The sequence below is a fragment of the Grus americana genome, chromosome 1 (genome assembly GCF_028858705.1).
Source record: "Grus americana isolate bGruAme1 chromosome 1, bGruAme1.mat, whole genome shotgun sequence".
NCBI lineage: Eukaryota > Metazoa > Chordata > Aves > Gruiformes > Gruidae > Grus > Grus americana.
In genome coordinates this window covers 192,193,953-192,214,530 of record NC_072852.1, presented here as the reverse complement: position 1 = coordinate 192,214,530, position 20,578 = coordinate 192,193,953, and the positions used below count along the sequence as shown (strand labels likewise).

At 40.6% G+C, this 20,578-nt stretch overlaps 1 protein-coding gene across 10 annotated transcripts in view; it reads right to left on the bottom strand.

Moving 5' to 3' along the window:
• The window catches only part of SUPT20H (SPT20 homolog, SAGA complex component), a 35,815-nt gene extending 17,235 nt beyond the window's left edge, over positions 1-18,580 (bottom strand). For 3 of the 10 annotated variants that reach the window (XR_008575504.1, XM_054813619.1, XM_054813620.1), the window contains exons 1-14: positions 18,513-18,577; positions 16,830-16,926; positions 14,694-14,729; positions 13,485-13,543; positions 13,334-13,400; positions 7,373-7,502; positions 6,602-6,705; positions 5,950-6,066; positions 5,765-5,818; positions 4,941-5,080; positions 3,400-3,556; positions 3,259-3,315; positions 2,149-2,220; positions 1,039-1,196 (exon numbers count right to left, since the gene is read on the bottom strand). Coding sequence is in view for 9 of the 10 variants with exons in the window: in XM_054813619.1 (XP_054669594.1) it covers positions 1,039-1,196; positions 2,149-2,220; positions 3,259-3,315; positions 3,400-3,556; positions 4,941-5,080; positions 5,765-5,818; positions 5,950-6,066; positions 6,602-6,705; positions 7,373-7,502; positions 13,334-13,400; positions 13,485-13,543; positions 14,694-14,729; positions 16,830-16,832 (1,154 nt within the window). In the remaining variant the exon portion in view is untranslated. Of the gene's footprint in view, positions 1-1,038; positions 1,197-2,148; positions 2,221-3,258; positions 3,316-3,399; positions 3,557-4,940; positions 5,081-5,764; positions 5,819-5,949; positions 6,067-6,601; positions 6,706-7,372; positions 7,503-13,333; positions 13,401-13,484; positions 13,544-14,693; positions 14,730-16,829; positions 16,927-18,256; positions 18,489-18,512 lie in introns of those variants that run through there. The other 7 variants (XM_054813615.1, XM_054813621.1, XM_054813624.1 and 4 more) reach the window with 6 other exon arrangements.
• Positions 18,581-20,578: the final 1,998 nt, after the last annotated feature.

Here is a 20,578-nt window from a genome sequence, read left to right as displayed (position 1 = left end):
TTTTTGTTTAAACACAACAGACCTTTTCTGTTTCTCTGGCTCATGAAAAGCCACTGTTTTATTTTACAGCAGAATAACAAAAGTGTCTTCTGCACCTTTCACTTCATATGACAGTTTTCTAAGGAAGAAATACCCAAATTTTTATGAACTTCAACTGATAAAGTCTTAAAAATGATGGACTAGAGCAGTGACTTCCAGAAAAACTCCAGGCATCTAACACGTTTAAATCCTTCTAATTCCCAGCCTTATTACACAACTGTAAGCTAGCACTGCTGTTCTAGGAAGATTAGTAGTAAGTATGGAAACGAATAGTAAATAGCTCAGAGTCTAGGGATAAAACATCTTGAGTATTAAGAAGATTTTAAGATTTTATTTAAAAGTTATAGATAAGAATTACATACTAGACAATAAAAATAATTTTCATTAATGGAACTAAAGTTTTCTCAGGCTTGCTGCTCCTTGCCTTACTGAAATTTATAGGATCTACTCTGCTGCACATGTTCCTCCATACAAAGAATCTGGTACACACAACAGAGGCAAGAACAAAGAATCTTTGTAGAACTGCAGCCAACAACAATTCAAAACAACAAAGCTTCTTCGGAGCTTAAGTTTTTCTTCATCATTTATTTAGCCTAAATTTCTCTGCATAAGGGTAAACATAAATATAACTAAGTCTTATGTTTTCACAGCATCAAGCAAATTTTGACAATCAAAATCATAAATAACACTGAAAAAGAGTGCTAACAATGTCTCACAGTGTCTCCACAATTTGAGATTTTTTTTTAACAATATATCTTTAATGTAAAAAAACACACAAATTTAATATAAAAGTACATTTAAGACATGATGGTTGCTTGAACATGTTCTGTTGGGTTTTTTTTGTTAAAAATGTTCAGGTACATCAGCTGAATTTTTCAGACAAAACTCTTAAATCAGATTTCTAGCTCTGGAGTATTCTCATGACTGAAAATGATAAGTAATGTTTGTCTTCCTCCATCTTTCAGATCACAGCACAGTTTAGAAGAACATATAACTTACTGTGATGGAGTTAATAGGTTGTCATTTTCCTCATCACCTTTGAGTGTCTGAATTTTACCATAGTACAAGGGATTGCCAAGAGACTGAAAAATGGTCAGTTTTGTTTTTTGAAGCTGATTACCAACTTCACATTCAAACACATAATCATCTTTTATTTCCTAAAAAGGCAGAAGAAAATAACCAAATAAGTCTTAAACAAGTGATAACAGAAACAGCTAGTAAAATATGCCAGTTCTATACAATATAGTACAAATCACTGTAAGAAAGGTAAGTAACACTCTATAAAGAGGAGTGCATTATCTAAAATGAAAGTCGTTTGAGAAGTCATTATCTAAAAGGATAAGAGGAAAAAGTTTATCATCTCTTAAAAATATGAAAATATTGCAAACCCTAAACAATCATGTTAGATATGGAACTGGGTAAACATACAAGAAACAGTTTAATATAAATTATGACAATGCAAAAAAAATGTTCCAAGTAAAACACTGGAAATGAAGATTAAGTTCCATGGGAAAGTATTTTTGCTAATATGAAACTACAGAGACATCATGACAGAGGCTGTTGATAAAGACAATATCTTGCCTCCAAAATGACAAAGTATCAATGAACTGATTTAAGGCTAATTATATTAAATGACTACCTCTTATCAAATCATGTAATTTATGCCAAAAATCTTAAGGTTCAACTTAAACATTGCAAAAAGAGCTTTTTGTAAGAGGTATTTACTGTTACTTAATCTCTTCCCAAATTTAACATTTGGATTTTAACAGAAACTTTTTTCCATCAATCTTTTTTTGAGTATCTGAGTGAAGAAAGCAATTTGTTGAGCAGAGTACTGCTCCCTGACAATTATTATGCTTTCTTTACTATACAGTAATAGCACATGTTATTTGGGAGATCAAAGCTGCTTTTCCTTATATTTCTGGAAAACCTGAGGAAATTACAAGACTGATCACATGCACAATGCACTGTATGAAATTACAAATATCTGTGGTAGTCTGTGTCTATGTAACACATGGAAGATTAATTAAATATGAGAAGGGAAGACTATTCCCACATTAGTTAGATTCCATTGAAATAGAAGTTTGGCCAAAGGTCTAAACTACTTACATGCGCTGGCCAGACAGTTGGTTGTGAGTCATCAGGCTTGATAGACTTTTCCACTTTGGCATATTTTTCCACCTTAAAGAAAATGGAGATAACAGAAAAGAAAGAACACCAGTCATATTGGGCCAGAGTAAAAGTCAATCTAGCACAGCTTCTTTTTTTTAAGAGTGGCTAACATGATAGTCTTAAAAAGCGAGTGCAAGAAACAGATAAGCATGGCTTGATTCTTTCTATGGCGCCACCCCTTTGTGTTATGCATTCAACTAAAGTAAACTGGAGAACCTTCAGTACTTTACATTTATCCTGTTACACCGTATTTGCTATGTTAAACTTAACAAAAGTGTGAAACATGGCTTAAGACCACAGACTGAAATCACTGCCTGCAATGGGGCATGGTTAAGAAATTTCCCAATACCCGTAACTTCTAAAGACTTTGATTAGGTCAGGTACAACACTGTTGAAGTGCAAAGGGAGAGAAGGTTTGTACAAACTTAGAGCATCATTTTGTGTGTAACTCTTGCCAGCCCTATTAAGTCCAAAGCTACGATCTTGTCTAGTCTACTGAGTCCCTTCTGTATGCTAGTAGTATGTGTTTTGGCAGTGTCAGAAACCGAGAACGTGAATGTCCCGGAGAGAAGAATGCACACAGAGTGATCAGAAGAATTCCCAACTAGAATTCTCTGTAAAACCAATTAAACTATTGAAAATATTACGTCCCATAGTATTATGTCAAAAAAAAGGAATTTCTACCAAGCTGACAAGTGACTCATTTAAAAATAACTTCTTTACCTCTTTTTTTTTTTTTTCTATTTTTTGTATCATCAGACAACTTCAAATAGACATGTGCTCATTCAATCCACAGATGAACAACACTAAAGGTCTGTTTGCACTGTTTATCTCCCCCAAATTACCTTGTTACAACTGCAGTGTATTCCAGTGTGGTTCTGCTTGTGTTTATACCTCACAGTACAGAAAAAAAATTTTTAAATGTTGAAGTCACTCCCACTTTTTAAAGGTCATTCTTTGATATTGGATACTCTTTAGTCACTTCTTTGTAAAATATAATGTGTAATACAAAAGCTAATAACTGCTAACGGAAACAAATGGACTTACATCCACTTCAGAAGGTGCAGTCAAGTAGCAAGGGTTCTGTTTCCACATATCTACACACTGGAAGATGAAAAAGCAGTATTAATGTATTAAATTTTAAATAAATAGTTAGAAGTATACCCACCTATGTCTCGGAACACTTACATTTCCAACTTTGGAAATTTTGAGGTCATACTGCTGGGCTCCTTTCCTCTCCTTTCTTTTCTGTAAGTAGTCAAGTAGTCTGAGCTGAGGTGGAGTTGAATAGTGAGCTACTTCCTGCTGTCTGTTCAGAGATGACCTTGAGTACCTTTTGAAGCACCTATGGTAAAATGATAGATAAGCTTCTAAACCCAGCGAAATGAAACTCCCCACTGCCTGTATACGAACACAAAAAAATGCAGGGAATGCTACTTACATTGAGACTAAAAGACAGGTTTTCAAAATATTAATTTAAAATTGCTATTCTGGATTACACTGTACAACTCAAACTCTTGATTCTGTATTTTTTTAAAAAAATAATAGTATTCTGTTCATGTGTTTCAGCACTAAGAATGGGGTTATTTTTTAAATGCATAATTGCAGTACCTTGTCAAAATGAGTAACTAAATGAAAGTTACAGAGCTCACAATACTTGTATATTAGCATCGACCTCAGTTCTGTCAAAAGAGCTGTGTACTGCTTATGTAACTACAACATTATAAGCACCATAACTACCCTCCATTCATTGTCTCATGCCAAATCCATTGGTACATTAATGCTGTCCTGGAAATTAATTTAACACCTTTGCATATTTTTCTAACAGAATGTTTGTTGACCACCAAGCTCTAATTTTAAGAGCAGCTTGATCAACTTCACTATTTGTACTTATTTAGGTATTACCACTGGTTTTGTATTATAGAATAGAATCATAGAATCATTTTGGTTGGAAAAGACCTTTAAGATCATCAAGTCCAACCGTTATTATACTATTATATATGACCGTTATATACTATTAGCATAGTATTTCAATGCAAATATAGTTTTAAATATTTCAGTAACTCTAACAGACCATTAGTACTTTTTCATTCTACATGGTGAATGTAACTTTTACTAAAACAAATGTGAACAATTTTAAGCTTTTGTGGAAAAAAGTGAATGACCATGCACAGAAGTGAAATAATTTCAATGTTTTGTATATAATGCATTCCACATCACTTCGAAGTTTCCTAAGATTCTAATAGGTCTACACTTCTGTTTAACCTAGATGCCAAGCATGTAACTAATTCCCTTGATTTCCTCATTTAGGGTTTAACTTGTATATAGCCTTTAAAGAATCAGAGACCAATATGCAACATATCCATTTATATATTTTACATTATTGAGCTGCCATCTGACTCAGCTTACATCTGAATTATGCAAAAAAGGACAAAATCAAAACTGCAATGTAACATATTATGTTAAGAAAATAATATATATACGCATTCTTCCGATACACAAAAATAAACATAGTACAGTATCTACTACTAGTTGAAATATAGTACAAAATTGAGCACTTAAAGATATAATTTCTTGACTGTTCCTCATATTCCTAATGTTTAAGTTCATATTACTTTGAGCACTGCATACAAGAAGCAAAATTTTCATATAAAGCATTGCTTATACTTTTCTTCGAAATACTTAACAACATTTCAAAGAGTCTCAACACGCTTCACACTGAAAACTACCGTTTCATGGGGCGAGTATTCATCTTCTGCTTGTTGTACAGGAGTCTGTTTGTAGTACAGGTCACTGCTATTGAAGGATCAAGACACAAAGGCTCTGCTGTAGCCAAAATAAGTTGGCTCTCAAGTAGGAGTTTGTCCTCCTGTAATATACACAGCTATTAATAAATGTAAAAATATGAAGGCCTTTACACTAATGAAGTTGATACATACCTACACATATATGCATATTATCTCAAAGAAAAGTGAAAAAATTGTGTGTGGATAGTCAACAAAAAAAAATTTCAACAGTTAAGTATCACTAACCATTATTATGTGTTACAGAGCTTTAGGTGGGGTTTCTAATAGGAAAAGAAATCCTTCTTTCTAATAGGAAAAGTAGAAGGAGTGGGGTTTTCTTCTTTTGGGGGGGAGGTTTGTTGTTTGTTTTAAATAGAGTAGTAGTGGCAATGAAATCCATTTTCTGTCAATTATTTACATTGATGGACTGGCAATCGGTGCCATGAAGATGATCTATCTGGAACTTTAGATTACAATTTGAAATGGATTTGAGCATGATTGTCCAATACTCTCATTCTGCATTACCAAAAATTAAGGTCTGATTCTACAAAACTTTTAGCAAATCCTATGTTTTCTGTGGTGTCTTGTGGGAAGATGCTATTAACAAGTTAATTTGGCAGCTGTCTGGAGTATGTACCACGCAACACTATGCACATCACTGACAGTCTGAATTAATCAAAAATATCATCAGTTTTGTTTATCAGATTTTATTAAACTAAGTGTATTTACCACATCACTGTAAAGTTTTACAACTACTGCCGACTCACCTGTGTCCATTTGTGGTTGTCACTTGTTATAGAATGCACATCACAAATTAAAGTCTGAGGAAAAAGACATAATGGTAATTAGCCATCAACTAAATAATAAGATTTCTTAATGTATGTTCATTGTAAGTTCATATCCAGTCTAGGAACTACTGTGACAGTGAGGAATGACTTAAAAGACTTCCTACCTGCATTGTAGGACGCAAAAGAATGTGCTTGCTTTGGTACGTTGGAGATTTCATGTTACCAGACTGCCTATAGTCACGTATTTCTGCTATGACACATCCACAATGAAAAATATTAACCTAGTTGAAACAAACAAAAAACCAATTTGTAAATAAACAAATATTTACCAGTCTGCCTCAGTCCCTGCATCCAAAAAGAAGTTTTTTTATATACCATACAATATTCACTGATGCTATGAATACAACTAATCACTAATTTTGTCGAGACTAGTGGTCTTTACTACATACCTAGACAGACCAAAATACAAGCTTTGAATCTAGTGTTTTCATATGCCAGCAACATAGTTTTAAGAAATTACCATGTCAAATATTTCATAATGACAAAGAACAAAGGATATTTTGCTTGAGCAGAGTCAAAGTTGTTCGGCAGCCTTAACTATAGCAATATCTCTTCTATCCCTTTCTCCCCAAAATTTATTATTTTTTTTCCTATATATCAATAAAAATATTTATTTGCAGCATTAAATATTACAATTCCAAATGCACAAGTGTTTTATGCCTTGTGGTTGGAATCACCTACATGAAACAAAAAAAAAAATATCAAGATCTATCTGGGTACAAAACATAAGTTATTTTTGAAAACAAACTTTCAAACCTGAGATTTTTCTAAAAGATCAACCAAAATAGGTGGTAGCTCCTCTGCATCCAAATATTCAAGCAGCTCTCCTTCCTCATAAGGCAGACGAATGGTCTCAGAATCTGAACGTAAACAGAACAAACTGTTTTTCTTTTGTTTTTCAAGTTCAGACTTTAACAGTGTGAAATCTAAAACAAGCTTGCCACAGGAAAAAGCAGGGCCAGTGGAAACCTATCCACACAGGCTGTTTTTTTTACATAGTATTAATTTTTACATCCACTTCTGTTCCCAGAGCTGGATTTTGCTCTTCTTATGCCCAAAGACAACATGCCTTTATAGCTCAACAGAATCAAATTTTTGCTTCCAGCTGATATACTGTATGCTCTTATTGCACGTCACAGTACCAACGGCATAAATATGGAAGTAAACTGGAAGACAGATGCATTTAGTCAGACCTAAATTTAGGAAGCAGTGAAAGAAACAATTTGACAGGAGGAACCTGAAGTGAGAGAAGCTCAGATAAGCAACTCGGGGCAAAAAAGGGAACAGACAGGAAGCTAAGGGAAAAATAAGAGAAAGGAAGGCTACCAAAAAGACACACCTACTGATTTACACTGCACCGTTAGAGACTGTTTATAAGCACTTCACAGCTTTATGCAAATTTTTAGTTCAAGTACAGTTTTTTGGGATTATGTCACAAGAAAAACAGTTAAACATAAGCAACAACACATTCTAACTATTTAGAGAACATTCTGAGTATTTTCAAAAATTAAATAGCAAAAATATTACCTGAACCATTTTTTCCCCTGAGCATAAGTGAGTAACCCTCATTTCCCGGATAGAGGTTCACTACCAGACATGACAACGTCTCCTGCATAACCAGCTTCTCAAGTAAATTCACATTTCGCCTCAGCTTCTGCTTTAAAAGTAAACATTGCTCGTGAGCATAATACTATCAAGGAATTAGTAGCAATAAAAACAATTGCTAGAACAATTTAGATACTATTTAGATTAATGTTGAAGTATATATCTAAACAAGCCCAGTTAAATTTAATTTGACTGTATTCAGCAGGGTATTATTATCCATACTATACACACAATTATTTTTTCAAAATCACTCATTAAAATGAAAAATCCCTTTAATTATAAGTCCACAGACAACACAGTTAACAAGAATGACCCTATGCTACAATGTTGTAAATCTACAATGCACTATTATTTGTATTATTTCTATGAGCATCATTTATACCATCATTTATATGCTATACATTGTTTGATAACAACAACAAAATATTTAGTGCTTTCAAATATTCCTAACAGAAGCAGATATTCCTTTCCAGGATTAAAATACTCAATTATAGCATTTGGAAGTTTAATTGCATTGTCTTGTCTGCATTTGCTGAAATCTGATCCAGCAGCTGCAGAGACTATTCCTCTATTTAATTTTAAGAGTGGTCTTTTCCATGTATAACAGATTTTTTAAATGAATTAGTATGTTTCAAAGACCCCACATATATCCTATAGATTTTAAAATTTTAAAAGCCACCTTAGAACTTAAAACAATTAATTCTAAATCTTCAGATAATTTTACACCTTCTGGGTGGAGCCATTCATTGGAAGTTAACCCTAGCACACTACTAAGCCCGCCCAACTACTCATTTCACAAACACCCAAATAAGTAGTAGTGGGCTATCTCTTTCTGAATAAATTTATCTTTCCAGAGATATTGAGAAGATAGAAAGCAGAATCAGTACTTATAGGGGAATGAACTAAAAAAAAAGGATTGAAAACAAAACCCCAAATCGCACAGCAATATAATCCAACAGACCTTTTTAACAGGTTCGTAGAGAAAAGGAGGAAAATCTTTTTTTTATCTCCTGCAATGTTGTTTCAGAACCATTGCCCAAAGTTAACTCTTCCTCAGGCATCATGAATGATGATGACTATATCCTATTGGCTTTTACAGTTTAGAAATCGTGGAAACTAACACAAAGAAAAGGACAAAGTAGTACATAAATCCTGGAAAACTAATAGGGAAAGAACTGGAGGAGTAGGGGACAGTGGGGGAAAACGTATCATGGCAACACTAAAGACGGAAACTGCTCAGGAAAGCCAATTCCTCATATAGGACTCTGAAGATGCAGCCTGTTATGCAAAACCTTCAGTTAAAACTCCTATTAACCCACACAAACACCTACACCAAAACAGAAGACTGCATGTGCACTGCTTCAATTTTCAGACACATCGCTGAGTAGGGGATATAGCTATGGGGCTTTCACACACAGTACGAAGTAGTCTGGGGTACAGTAAATGCCATTTGAGAGCAAAGTCAACACTCAACTACTCTGATGTTTTTTCTCTTAAATACTGAGATACTGTCATCTTTTGATGGAAATGTTCTTGCAACAGCAGGGACTAGCCAGAGGAAGAAACTTTCCCCCGAAGCCTACAGGTGTCCCTGCAGAACTGCTTCACTGCTCTGCAGGCTGAAGAGGAAAGACCCACCACATCAGGAGAGATGCTGGAGCTAAGTCAGCCCGGTCTGCTCCCCAGATAAGAACCAGCACAACTAAGAAAAGGCAGTGGGTGACAGTAGTAGATGAATCTTCTGAGAGGCACAGAGGCTCCCATGTGCCAACCTGACGCACTCCCATGAGAGGTGTGCTGCTTACCAGGGGCTCGGATCAGGGATGTCACTAAGATTACTAAGCCTCATAGAGTCCACTGACTATTATCTGCTGCTACTGTTTCCCATGGGCACCAGTCATACAGCCAGGAGCAGTCTGAGGAACACCAAGAAAGATTACAGAGCCCTGGGAGCAGCAGTAAGGGACTCTGGAGCCCAAGTATTTTTTCATCAGTCCTCCTGGTCAAAGGGAAGGGGTTTGAAAGGGCCAGTGAATCTGGCAAGTCAACAAACGGTTACAGGACTGGTGCCACAGCCAGGGCTTTGACTACTTAGACCATACGACTCGCTTTGAGAACCTGGTCTACTGGGGGCTGATGAGGTCCATCTATCAGAGAAGGGGAAGAGCATTTTCAGTCATAGGCTTGTCAAGCTGGGCAAGAGGGCTTTAAACTAAACTTGTCGCAGGAGGGGGACTTCAACCCATCTCACTCCTACCAGTGCCAGCAATAGATGCCCAGAGCCGGGAGAAGGATCACAGGTCACCAGGAGAGCACCTGAAAGGCAGCACAGAGGAACTCCAGCCACTCCAGCCAGTCAGTCAGCTTCATCAGGGCCCAACTGAAATACCTCTACACAAATGCACGTAGCACAGGGAATAAACAAGAGGAGTCAAGAGATGCGCGCACACCCGCAGGGCTGTGATCTTATTGGCATCATGTAGATGTGGTGGGATGGCTCCTGTGACTGGAGTGTTGGGATGGAAGGGTACAGGCTCTGTAGGAAGGACAGGCAGGGGGGATGAGGAGGGGGTGTCACCTTCTATGTCAGTGACCAGCTGGAGTGCATGGAGCTCCACCCGGGGATGTGTGAGGAGCCAACCGAAAGCCCATGGGTCAGGATTAAAGGGAGGGCTGGGACAAGGGACATCACAGTCTGTTACAGGCCACCCAACCAGGAAGACCGAGCGGATGAGGCCCTCTAGACAGATAGTAACAGCCTCACATTCACAAGCCCTGATCCTCATGGGTAACTTCAACCACCCTGATAATCTGTTGGAGGGACAACACAGCAGGGCATAAGCAATCCAGGAGGTTCCTCAAATGTGTGGATGATAACTTCCTTCTCCAAGTGATAGAGGAGCCAATGAGGAGAGGTACCATGCTGGACCTTGTTCTCACCAACAAGAAGGGGCTGGCTGGGAATGTGAAGCTCAAGGGCAGCCTTGGCTGCAGTGACCATGAAATGGTGGACTTCAAGGTCCTCAGGGCAGCGAGGAGGGCGCACAGCAAGCTCACTACCCTGGACTTCAGGAGAGCAGACTTTGGCCTCTTCAGGGATCTGCTTGGTAGAGTGCCATGGGACAAAGCCCTGGAGGGAAGAGGGGCCCAAGAAAGCTGGTTAGTATTCAAGGGTCACCTTCTCCAAGCTCAGGAGCGATGCATCCCAACAAAGAGGAAGTCAGGAAAAAACACCCAGAGTCCTGCATCGATGAACAAGGAGCTCCTGGACAAACTCAGACACAAGCAGGAAGCCTACAGAGGGTGGAAGCAAGGGTAAGGTAGCCTGGGAGGAATACAGAGAGACTGTCCGAGCAGCCAGGGATCAGGTTAGGAAAGCTAAAGCCCTGACAGAATTAAATCTGGCCAGGGACATCAAGGGCAACACAAAAAGCTTCTATAGGTACATCAGTTATAAAAGGAAGACTAGGGAAAACGTGGGCCCTCTCTGGAAGGAAACACAAGACCTGGTTACCCAGGATATGGAGAAGGCTGAGGTACCCAATGACTTTTTGTCTCAGTCTTCACCAGCAAGGGCTCTAGCCACACTGCCCAGGTCACAGAAGGCAAAGGCAGGAACTAGGAGAATGAAGAACCACCCACAGTAGGAGAAGATCAGGTTTGAGAATATCCAAGGAACTTGAAGGTGCACAAGTCCGTGGGACCTGATGAGATGCATCCGCAGGTCCTGAGGGAACTGGTGGATGAAGTGGCCAAGCCAGTCTCCATCATATTTGAGAAGTCGTGGCAGTCCAGTGACATTCCCGCTGACTGGAAAAGGGGAAACATAACCCCCATTTTTAAAAAGGGAAAAAAGGAAGACCTGGGGAACTACAGACCAGTCAGTCTCACCTCTGTGCCCAACAAGATCATGGAGCAGATCCTCCTAGAAACTATGCTCAGGCACACGGAAAATAGGGAGGTGATCAGTGAGAGCCAACAAGGCTTCACTAAAGGCAAATCATGCCTGACAGATTTGGGGGCCTTCTACAATGGGGTTAAAGCATTGGTGGATAAGGGAAGAGCAACTGATGTTATCTACCTGGATTTGTGCAAAGCATTTCACACTGTCCTGCATGACATCCTTGTCTCTAAATTGGAGAGACATGAACTTGACTGACGGACCAACTGGTGGATAAGGAATTGGCTGGATGGCTGCACTCAAAGAGTTGTGGTTAATGGCTCAATGTCCAAGTGGAGACCAGTGACAAGTGGCGTTCCTCAGGTATTGGGACGGGCATTGTTTAACATTTTGTTGGCAACATGGACAGTGGTATCGAGTGCACCCTCAGCAAGTCTGCGGACAACACCAAATTGTGTGGTGCAGTTGACATGCAGAAGGGGAGGGATGCCATCCAGAGGGACCTTGACAGGCTGGAGAGGTGGGCCCACGTGAACCTCATGAAGTTCAACAAGGCCAAGTGCAACAAGCACAACTACAGGCTGGGTGGAGAATGAATTGAAAGCAGCCCTGAGGACACGGACTTGCGGGTGTTGGTTGATGAAAAGCTCAACATGAGCTGGCAATGGGCTCTTGCAGCCCAGAAAACCAACCATGTCCTGGGCTGCATCAAAACCAGCATGACCAGCAGGTCAAAGAAGATTATTCTGCCCCTGTACTCCACTCCAGTGACACCCCACCTGGAGTGCTCAGCTCTGCGGTCTCCAGTACAAAACAGACATGGAGCTGTTAGAGTGAGTCCAGAGGAGGGCCATGAAGATGATCAGAGGGCTGGAGCACCTCTCCTATGAGGACAGGCTGAGAGAGTTGGGCTTGTTCAGCCTGGAGAAGAGAAGGCTCTGGGGAGATCTAATTGCGGCTTACCAGTACCTGAAGGGGGCCTACAGGAAAGATGGGGAGGGACTGTTTATGAGGGAGTGTAGTGACAGGACAAGGGGTAATGGGTTTCAGCTGAAGGAGGGTAGATTTAGATTGGATGTTAGGAAGAAATTCTTCCATGTGAGTGTGGTGAGGCACTGGAACAGGTTGCGCAGAGAGACTGTGGATACCCCCTCCCTGGAAGTGTTCAAGGCCAGGTTGGATGAGGCTTTGAGCAACGTGGTCTAGTGGAGGGTGTCCCTGCCCCATGGCAGGGGGGTTGGAACTAGATGATCTTTGAGGTCCCTTCTAACCCAAACCATTCCATGATTCTATGTTATGAAAAAAAATTCACAAAACATCTCAGCAGTTCAGTTATCCAAGAAATAAATCTGAATTTACACAAAGCATAGAGTAAAAAACTCTGCATTTTTTCCTGCGGCAGTCATGCTAAGCAATTGATTCTAAACCAGTGATACTGACAACAATACACGTGGTGTTGACACTGGCTGTGACCTTGACCACAAGTGACTTCAGTGATACAGGATTAGGTCAGAATGAATGGGTCACTCAAGCCAGTCTATGCCTTACTATTAATATTACATCACTCAGTTATTTTAGTAGCACTTAATATCTAATAAACTTGTTAGATACACCTCTCCATTCACCAGACCATTCTTTTGAAATTCTCTCTTTTCATATATAGAAAAGCATCTCAAGAGCACAATCATTACAATCGTCTGCCAGCATTCTACTTTGACTTAGGGTTACCAGGTAGTCATTGGCCCTCCCATCACCTTGTTTTTATTTCAAACTGACTAGGATGATGCTATTAAATTACACAGTTTAGTCCACAAATGTCATAATAATTGTTTCTCATGTAGTCTTAGCCTTAGGTAACTACTACATTAACCATAGTTTATTCTCTTTTTTTAACAAAGGAATTAAGTGAAATTGAAAAAAAGTATTTTCTGCAGGTGCCTGTTTAGACAGCAATGAAAAGCTTCTTAGCAATTTCCTCTTACCTTTATCTCAGGCTCTTTTTCACATTCTTCTATATATAAATCATAGAGCTTTTGAAATACAGATTTTCTGAAATTAAAAAAAGCTTAAAATGTAACCAAAATTAAATCAAAGAAATGCTATTTAAAAGGTAAATACTGAAACTCTTATTACCTTCCACTGGATAAATATTTTCTTTTGGGAGGTCTCTGACGGGCACTTTCAATGATATACTAGAAAGGTAAACAAAAATAACATATATTACAAAGAAATTTAATTCTCACTACCATGTAACTTTAGATCATTACCAGATAGTGTTCTATGTATACAGAAAGAAATTAAGGGTTATGGTACATGACTGTTTCAAAAGTGTACTAAACACAATCTTGTGTACATTACAGTCATTAACAAGGATACAGCTCAATTTAGCTGTGAAACACAGCATTTCTGGCTGTGGCATGAGTTGCATGCAAAGCCTTGATTTTACAGTCATGTTTTTAATTACAGTAGTAAATAACACAACTATAGTAGTAACACTACTGTACTTAGTTAACGGTACTGAAGTTAACATGGTAACATACTAAAGTTAACACGCTAAGATACAATCAAATTCATGAGTACTGGCTCGATAACATCTACAAATCAATTACTCCTCAATAAAACCAACTTCAGGAACTTTAATTTTCCCCTTGTCTCGTGCACTTACACCAGTTCTCTCTATAGAGCTGTGTATTATAAATACAATTCATGCACATTAAATATCTGAATTAAAAAAGAAGATAGATATCATCCTATATTAAATGTAGCTTATATTCTAACAAGGTTTTTTCAAATCTCTGTTGTTTAAGTATTTTGATTAACAGCTTAGTTCAGAATTTCAGTGAAGAGAGGTTCTCCCACAGAAACATGTATTTCCCATAATAGGGTTCAAGGTAATTATATGTGACGTCAGCATGAAAGAACATGAATGTGAAGGCACTTACCTTTTTGTTCTAACTGGGCTACCCTTAAAAACACAAACAGGATTTTGCCATATATTTCTGCCAGCTGTCTCTGAATCCCCCACTGTACAGCTCTGCTTATTTCACACCACACAGATTTGCTGGTTTAAAAGGGGAAAACTGAAATCCTGCACAGTCCATCATCATTGCAACCTGATGATGTTCTCAGTACAACAGGTAAGAGACAAATACATGATATAGCAATTTCAGTGAGAATTTTGCAAAACCAGCGTTAGGTGTATAGGTGATTATTTATATACACACATATATATTTATATAACGTGCTCCTCCACTGCTTTTCAGCAGAAATATAAAAATATAATAGCTCTTTTTTAACTGTGAGACCAATATATTATGTACAAATAATTTAGCTAATCCTTACCTCTGCACGATCCAATGCCAGTTCTAAAGCTTGTTGCTGCAAGAATTACAAAGGGTTTTTTAGAAATTACATTAACTGTTTAAATATCCTCATACATAAAAAACACCACAAAAACTCTATTACTACTGATATGAATTTATAGTTAGAAGATAGGCTCAAACATACTAAACCACACAAACTTCGGCACATACTAAACTTAGCAGCTGAAACCTCATGTAACATTACTCAACAGTAATTAATCCCGCTATGAAGTGTCTATGCTTGCAAGGTTTTGGCTAAATTATGAAGTCTTAGAACAAAGAAAGGCAATTAGAATTAAATGTAGGAATAGAAATTACACCTAATAAATGTAGTAACAAATATTAACCAAAACAATTAGAGATGACAAGTATAAAATCTGTTCTGCTTTCTTAAGCTGGCTACTAATTCAACAGAAAGACTAGGCTGAAGTATGCCTGAACGGTTGTCCAGGAATAAAACATTTAACTTTTATATACTGGTGCCTAAGTATTAGTACAGTTATTTTTCTACAAAACAGAAATGGAGATCTTGTGCTCAGAATGTTACTTCTGCACACAATACAATTTGAGAACAGTTTCTTATGACATACTGTTAGGTGGCTAAGAAACAAATAGAGCCTCCACTCCAGATTTCCTCCAAAGCAGGCTAAGAAGTATGCCCAACCCTAGGACAAGACACCAAAATCTGCAAAAGCTAACACTCTATATCCCATAGCATAGTATACTTAATAGCATTTACTTTAATGTCTTTCATTCCTTTGGAATGTCTTTCACTTCAGTATACCTGCAGTTGATATAAATGTATTTCAAGAGCAGCAAAGAGCTTCATAGATAAGAATAATGAGGTCTTGGGCTAAAATTTGACAAGTATTTCAAGAGCAGAATAAACAAACACCAGTATAAAAAAAAAAGATAAAGTCTCCCTTGGCCCCTAACTCTCCTTCTCTGGTACTTACTTTAGCTCTGACACCTACTTTGTACGGGAATAATGTGCAGCTGCTAAATGAACCAGACAATGAAACTGATTCGGGGCAGAGAGGAGAGAGAGAGAGAGAGACAGGACAATACTAAGAACCAAAGTCTCGTAGGAGAACGCTAAGGGCTTGATTCAACTCCAGGTAAGTCATGAGCAGCGATGCATGCACTTCAGTGGCAGGTGGATAAAGTCCTTAAGAATGTATTGGTGACAAGCTCTAATAGCAGTAAAAACCCCGTTACTTAAAAAACAACTTACACATAATCCCCACAGTCAGAACCTTTTAAATAGGCTACACTATTAAAAAAACCCAAACCATAGAGAAGTGTTTTGGAGAATCCTCCACTCTTCAGTAAAGCTTAGAAACATTTGTAATAGGTACTTCTTCCCACATATATATATTCGCATTGTTTCCTGTGTTTAACCCATCCTTATTAGCTGTTTGTGAAAGCAAATACCTTTACTTGTGTCTCCAGGATGAGAAGGAGTATGAGCCTTCATAGCAGTACCAGTTTTTTTCATACATTAGAATAGAATTCAGGGGAGAAAACCATACTACAGTAACAATAAAGAAATATATAGCAGAAAAACTCAGGCCTGTTATGATTCACCTGCAGTGTCTCCAACACAAAATTTCTTACCTGTTCTTGGAAAAAAAACAACCCCACTTAACAACGTGCTATTAGTCATTAGAACCTGCCACTGCAGAACATTTAAATTTTCAAGTGTCTAGGCATTTATATGAAAATTTCAAATACTCATGCTTTCTATGTAAGTCTAGTGTATAACAGCATGATTTCAGACATTCAATTCACTTGACGTTAGGTAAAAATCCATGGCAGTATTATCACCTGTGAATAGAAAAATACTATGTGGAGGCAGGATTTATATGTACTGAACTGCCTAATACCAGTCATGTCTGAAAACACACCACTAACTCTCCTCTGATGCACTGGACAGTGACTAAGTGTTTAGAAGTACTCCTAAGCCATGAAGGAAGACGCCCCTGAAAAAAAGAAATATATTTTTTTATTTTTATTTTTTAGAAAATGAGAAACATTAATGGTATTCTTATCAGCCAGACAGCTAGCAGACTAGAGCAAAAGGATCTGAAAATATATTATCTGAATCATAACTTACCATTGTAGTTGAAGCCAGGTGACCAAATGGCAAAAGAAGTACTTAAGAAGTTTGGTGCAGCAGTCAAAGAATCATATTTTATGATTCACTTGGAGTACTGAAAATAATCAAGAGGAAAAAATATCACTAAGAAACTAAATAACCATTTTATTTAAATACAACATTTTCAATGGTTAATTGTACTTAAATCTCATTTGCATTGTATCCTTTCCTCCGAACATAGAAATACAAGTTCCCTTCAGTGTGAGTGTAGAGGTTCCTATTCTAGTGACTAGTGCTACTTTGCACAATCATTTTACATTAGTTATATTAAATATCAAAGCAACAATAAGCCTATAATTGAAATTGTATAGCCAGGTACTCCTCTCTATTTTAGCAGTTTACATAGACACACCAAATATCACATCCACAGATGCACAGAAGGCTAGAACATTTAATGACAAGTAGCCAGAATATTTAGCATATCCTGTTAGGTTTTTTGTTTTGCTTTTATGAAGGTATTAGTCTACAGACAACATCTCCACCAGCGCTGCCTTCTAGCACTATTTTGAAATGTTAGTTTAATACTGACTCACAGTAGGCTGTCAGTTATGAACTGACTAAACTACACAGCACTAGCACCTTCCTTAGATGTCCTTGCCCTCGGATGCTGTGTCCCTATGCCATTTCATTTTTAAATTCAGCTAGACAGTTGTATGAAGATAACACTACCTGAAAAAACCCCAATCTTTAAATCCTTTTCTTTATATCATTCCCAATGAAGAGATGTGGAAACCCAAGTTAATTTTACTTTCATGTTTGAACATTATGGTGCTGCACTATACTTGAAACATTCACTTCAGAAATACCACCACACATAATTTTAATTTGTAGAAATACTTCTGTTGCAGCTACATTCCACATCAGCCTTGGTTTTCGCAGACACCTTCCTAGATTTCAGATGACATATGTCTGCTACCTCACGCCTCCCTAAACCTTACTCAGCGGTTTCAGCCTGAAACCAATTTCAACAGAAAAAAAGCAAAAAAGAACACAAAAACCCAACACACAGAATGACCCGGAGCTCCCCACAAGGCTGAAACCTGCTGGCTTCTGGTAGATGGCAAGAAGATGGGCAAACAGGAGCCTGGGCAAACAGGAGCCTGCACAGTATGGCCCAGGGGGGCGCCCATCCGTGCCATCCTGTAGCCCAGCTGCTTTCCGAGAAGCTTCTCCGCCCCCGCCCCGGCTCACGCTGAAACCAGGTCCTAGGAGAGGGAGACCGAGAACACCCAGTACTACTGCGAGCGAGGCGCAGGTGGAAGCCCCGCGAGGGACGGGGAGCCCGATCCGCCCAGGCCCCGCCGAGCACCGCCAGGCGGACGGCCGGGCCAACTGCACCTCTGCGCCCGCCGGGGCTGTCACCGCCTCCGCGGACACGGGCCTACCTGCGAGGGCGGAGAGCGACCGGAGGGAGCCACCGACCGCAGCGGCCAGCCAGAAAGGGCCGGGCCGGGCCGGCCCAAGCCGCAAGGCCGCGCTGCGGCCGGGCCGAAGGGTGCAGGCCAGGCCCCCATCTCCCGCGGCCCGCCCGGCCCGGCCCAGACCGGCCCGCCAAAGCACAGGGGGGCCGCCGCCGCCACCCGACCAACCGCCCCCTCCCCGGTGCGGGCGGGGAAGACCCATGACGCCGAGCGCCGTTACCTGCCGGCCTCCCGCGGTGCCCTGCCCCCCGCACAGCAGCCCCCGCCGCCCGCTCATCCGCCCCCGCCTCAGCCCACCGCCGCGCCCCCGGCCACTTCCGCCCCGCCCCTTCCGAGTCGCTCCCGGAAGGGGCGGGGCCGTCGCTATGGCGACGAGGTGGATCAGGTTGAGGGCGGGAAGCGACTGGTGGTGTCGCCACAGAGACGTGAGGGCGGGGCTGCTGAGCCTTCGTAGGCGGCCCGCGGGCCCTGCTCGCGCCGGGAGTAGCCGTTGGGCGCTGAGGGGCGGGACGGGAGGAACGGGATCAACGGGATCCAAGGCTAAGGAGTTCGTAGGGGTTAGGGATGGTAAAGTGTTAGGATACCGCTGCAGGCCAAAGGTTTAATGCCGTTGTGAAGTTCTAAAGAGGCTTCCCTGTGTCTCTAAGAGATATTTGAAGATTTTTGGTGTGTGACTCCCGGGCAGCAGCGCATTGTAGAAATTGGTTTCTCTGAGGACACAGAGGAATGGTTGGGTGGTGGGTGGTGTGACAGCAGTTCAAGGATAGAGAAGGATTGCTTGGGAAAGGTATGGTGGACACATGGCTGGTGAAGCTTTGCTTAGGATAAGCTCAATGCCTGAATGTAAATTTTACTCAATCCTAATGCTCTGTATTCTCATAATTCCCATTTCAGGCATACAGGAATTGTTCTAAAGAATTTTACCGGGAACATTTAAGCCTGTTTTCTCTGTAATAGGATATTGTGAGCGTTTTAGCAGCTGCTTCTGGGTAACTTGCTAGAGCTGCTAGGTGATTCATCGGATCATTATGCAAACAACCATTTGAAGTGATAAAAGTGAATTTTAAAATTGCATTAAAAGACTGTTGTTTGTAAAGTGAAGGAGTGAGTGCTTGTTTTGGGGAGTTTGTTTTTCTGGAATGTTCAATTTTCTGTCAAATCAGATGAAATAGTGTGTTGGGTTTGCATGGCAAGGTTTTGGTAGCGGGAGGGGTACAGGGGTGGCTTCTGTGAGAAGCTGCTAGAAGCTTCCCCTGTGTCTGATAGAGCCAATGCCACCTGGCTCCAAGATGGACCCGCCGCTGGCCAAGGCCAAGCCAATCAGCGCCTCTGTGATAACATACAGTTAGAGAGAGCATTTGCAGCCAGAGAGAGGAGTGAGAAGATGTAAGAAACTGCAGACACCAAGGTCAGTGAAGAAGGAGGGGGAAGAGGTGCTCCAGGCACCGGAGCAGAGATCCCCCTGCAGCCTGTGGTGAAGACGACCGTGGTGAAGCAGGCTGTCCCCCTGCAGCCCATGGAGGAAGGATGAGGGGGTGTAGAGATTCCACCTGCAGCCCGCGGAGGAACCCACGCCGGAGCAGGTGGAGGCACCCGAAGGAGGCTGTGACCCTGTGGGAAGCCCAGGCTGGAGCAGGGTCCTGGCAGGACCTGTGGCCCCGTGGAGAGAGGAGCCCAGGCTGGAGCAGGTTTGCTGGCAGGACTTGTGACCCCATGGGGGACCCACGCTGGAGCAGTCTGGTCCTGGAGGTCTGTAGCCCGTGGGAGAGACTCACATTGGAGAAGTTCATGAAGGACTGTCTCCCGTGAGAGGGACTCCATGTTGGAGCAGGGGAACGATGAGAGGAGTCCTCCCCCTGAGGATGAAGAAGCGGCAGAAACACCGTGTGATGAACTGACCGTAACCCCCATTCCCCGTCTCCCTGTGCCGCTGAGGGGAGGCAGAGGTTGAAGCCGGGAGTGAAGTTGAGCCCAGGAAGATGGGAGGGGTGGGGGGAGGTGTTTTAAGATTTGATTGTATTTTCTCATTCCTCTACTCTGTTTTGCTTGGTAATAAATTAGATGAATCTCCTCTCTACATTCAGTCTGTTTTGCTCGTGACGATAATTGGTGAGTGATCTCTCCCTGTCCTTATCTCGACCCACGAGCCTTTCATTATACTTTTTCTCCCCTGTCTAGTTAAGGAGGGGGAAGTGAGAGAGCGGCTCTGGTGGGCACCTGGCCCCCAGCCAGGGTCAACCCACCACAAATAGATTAAAGCGGAACTCCACAGCAGATTTGCTATCT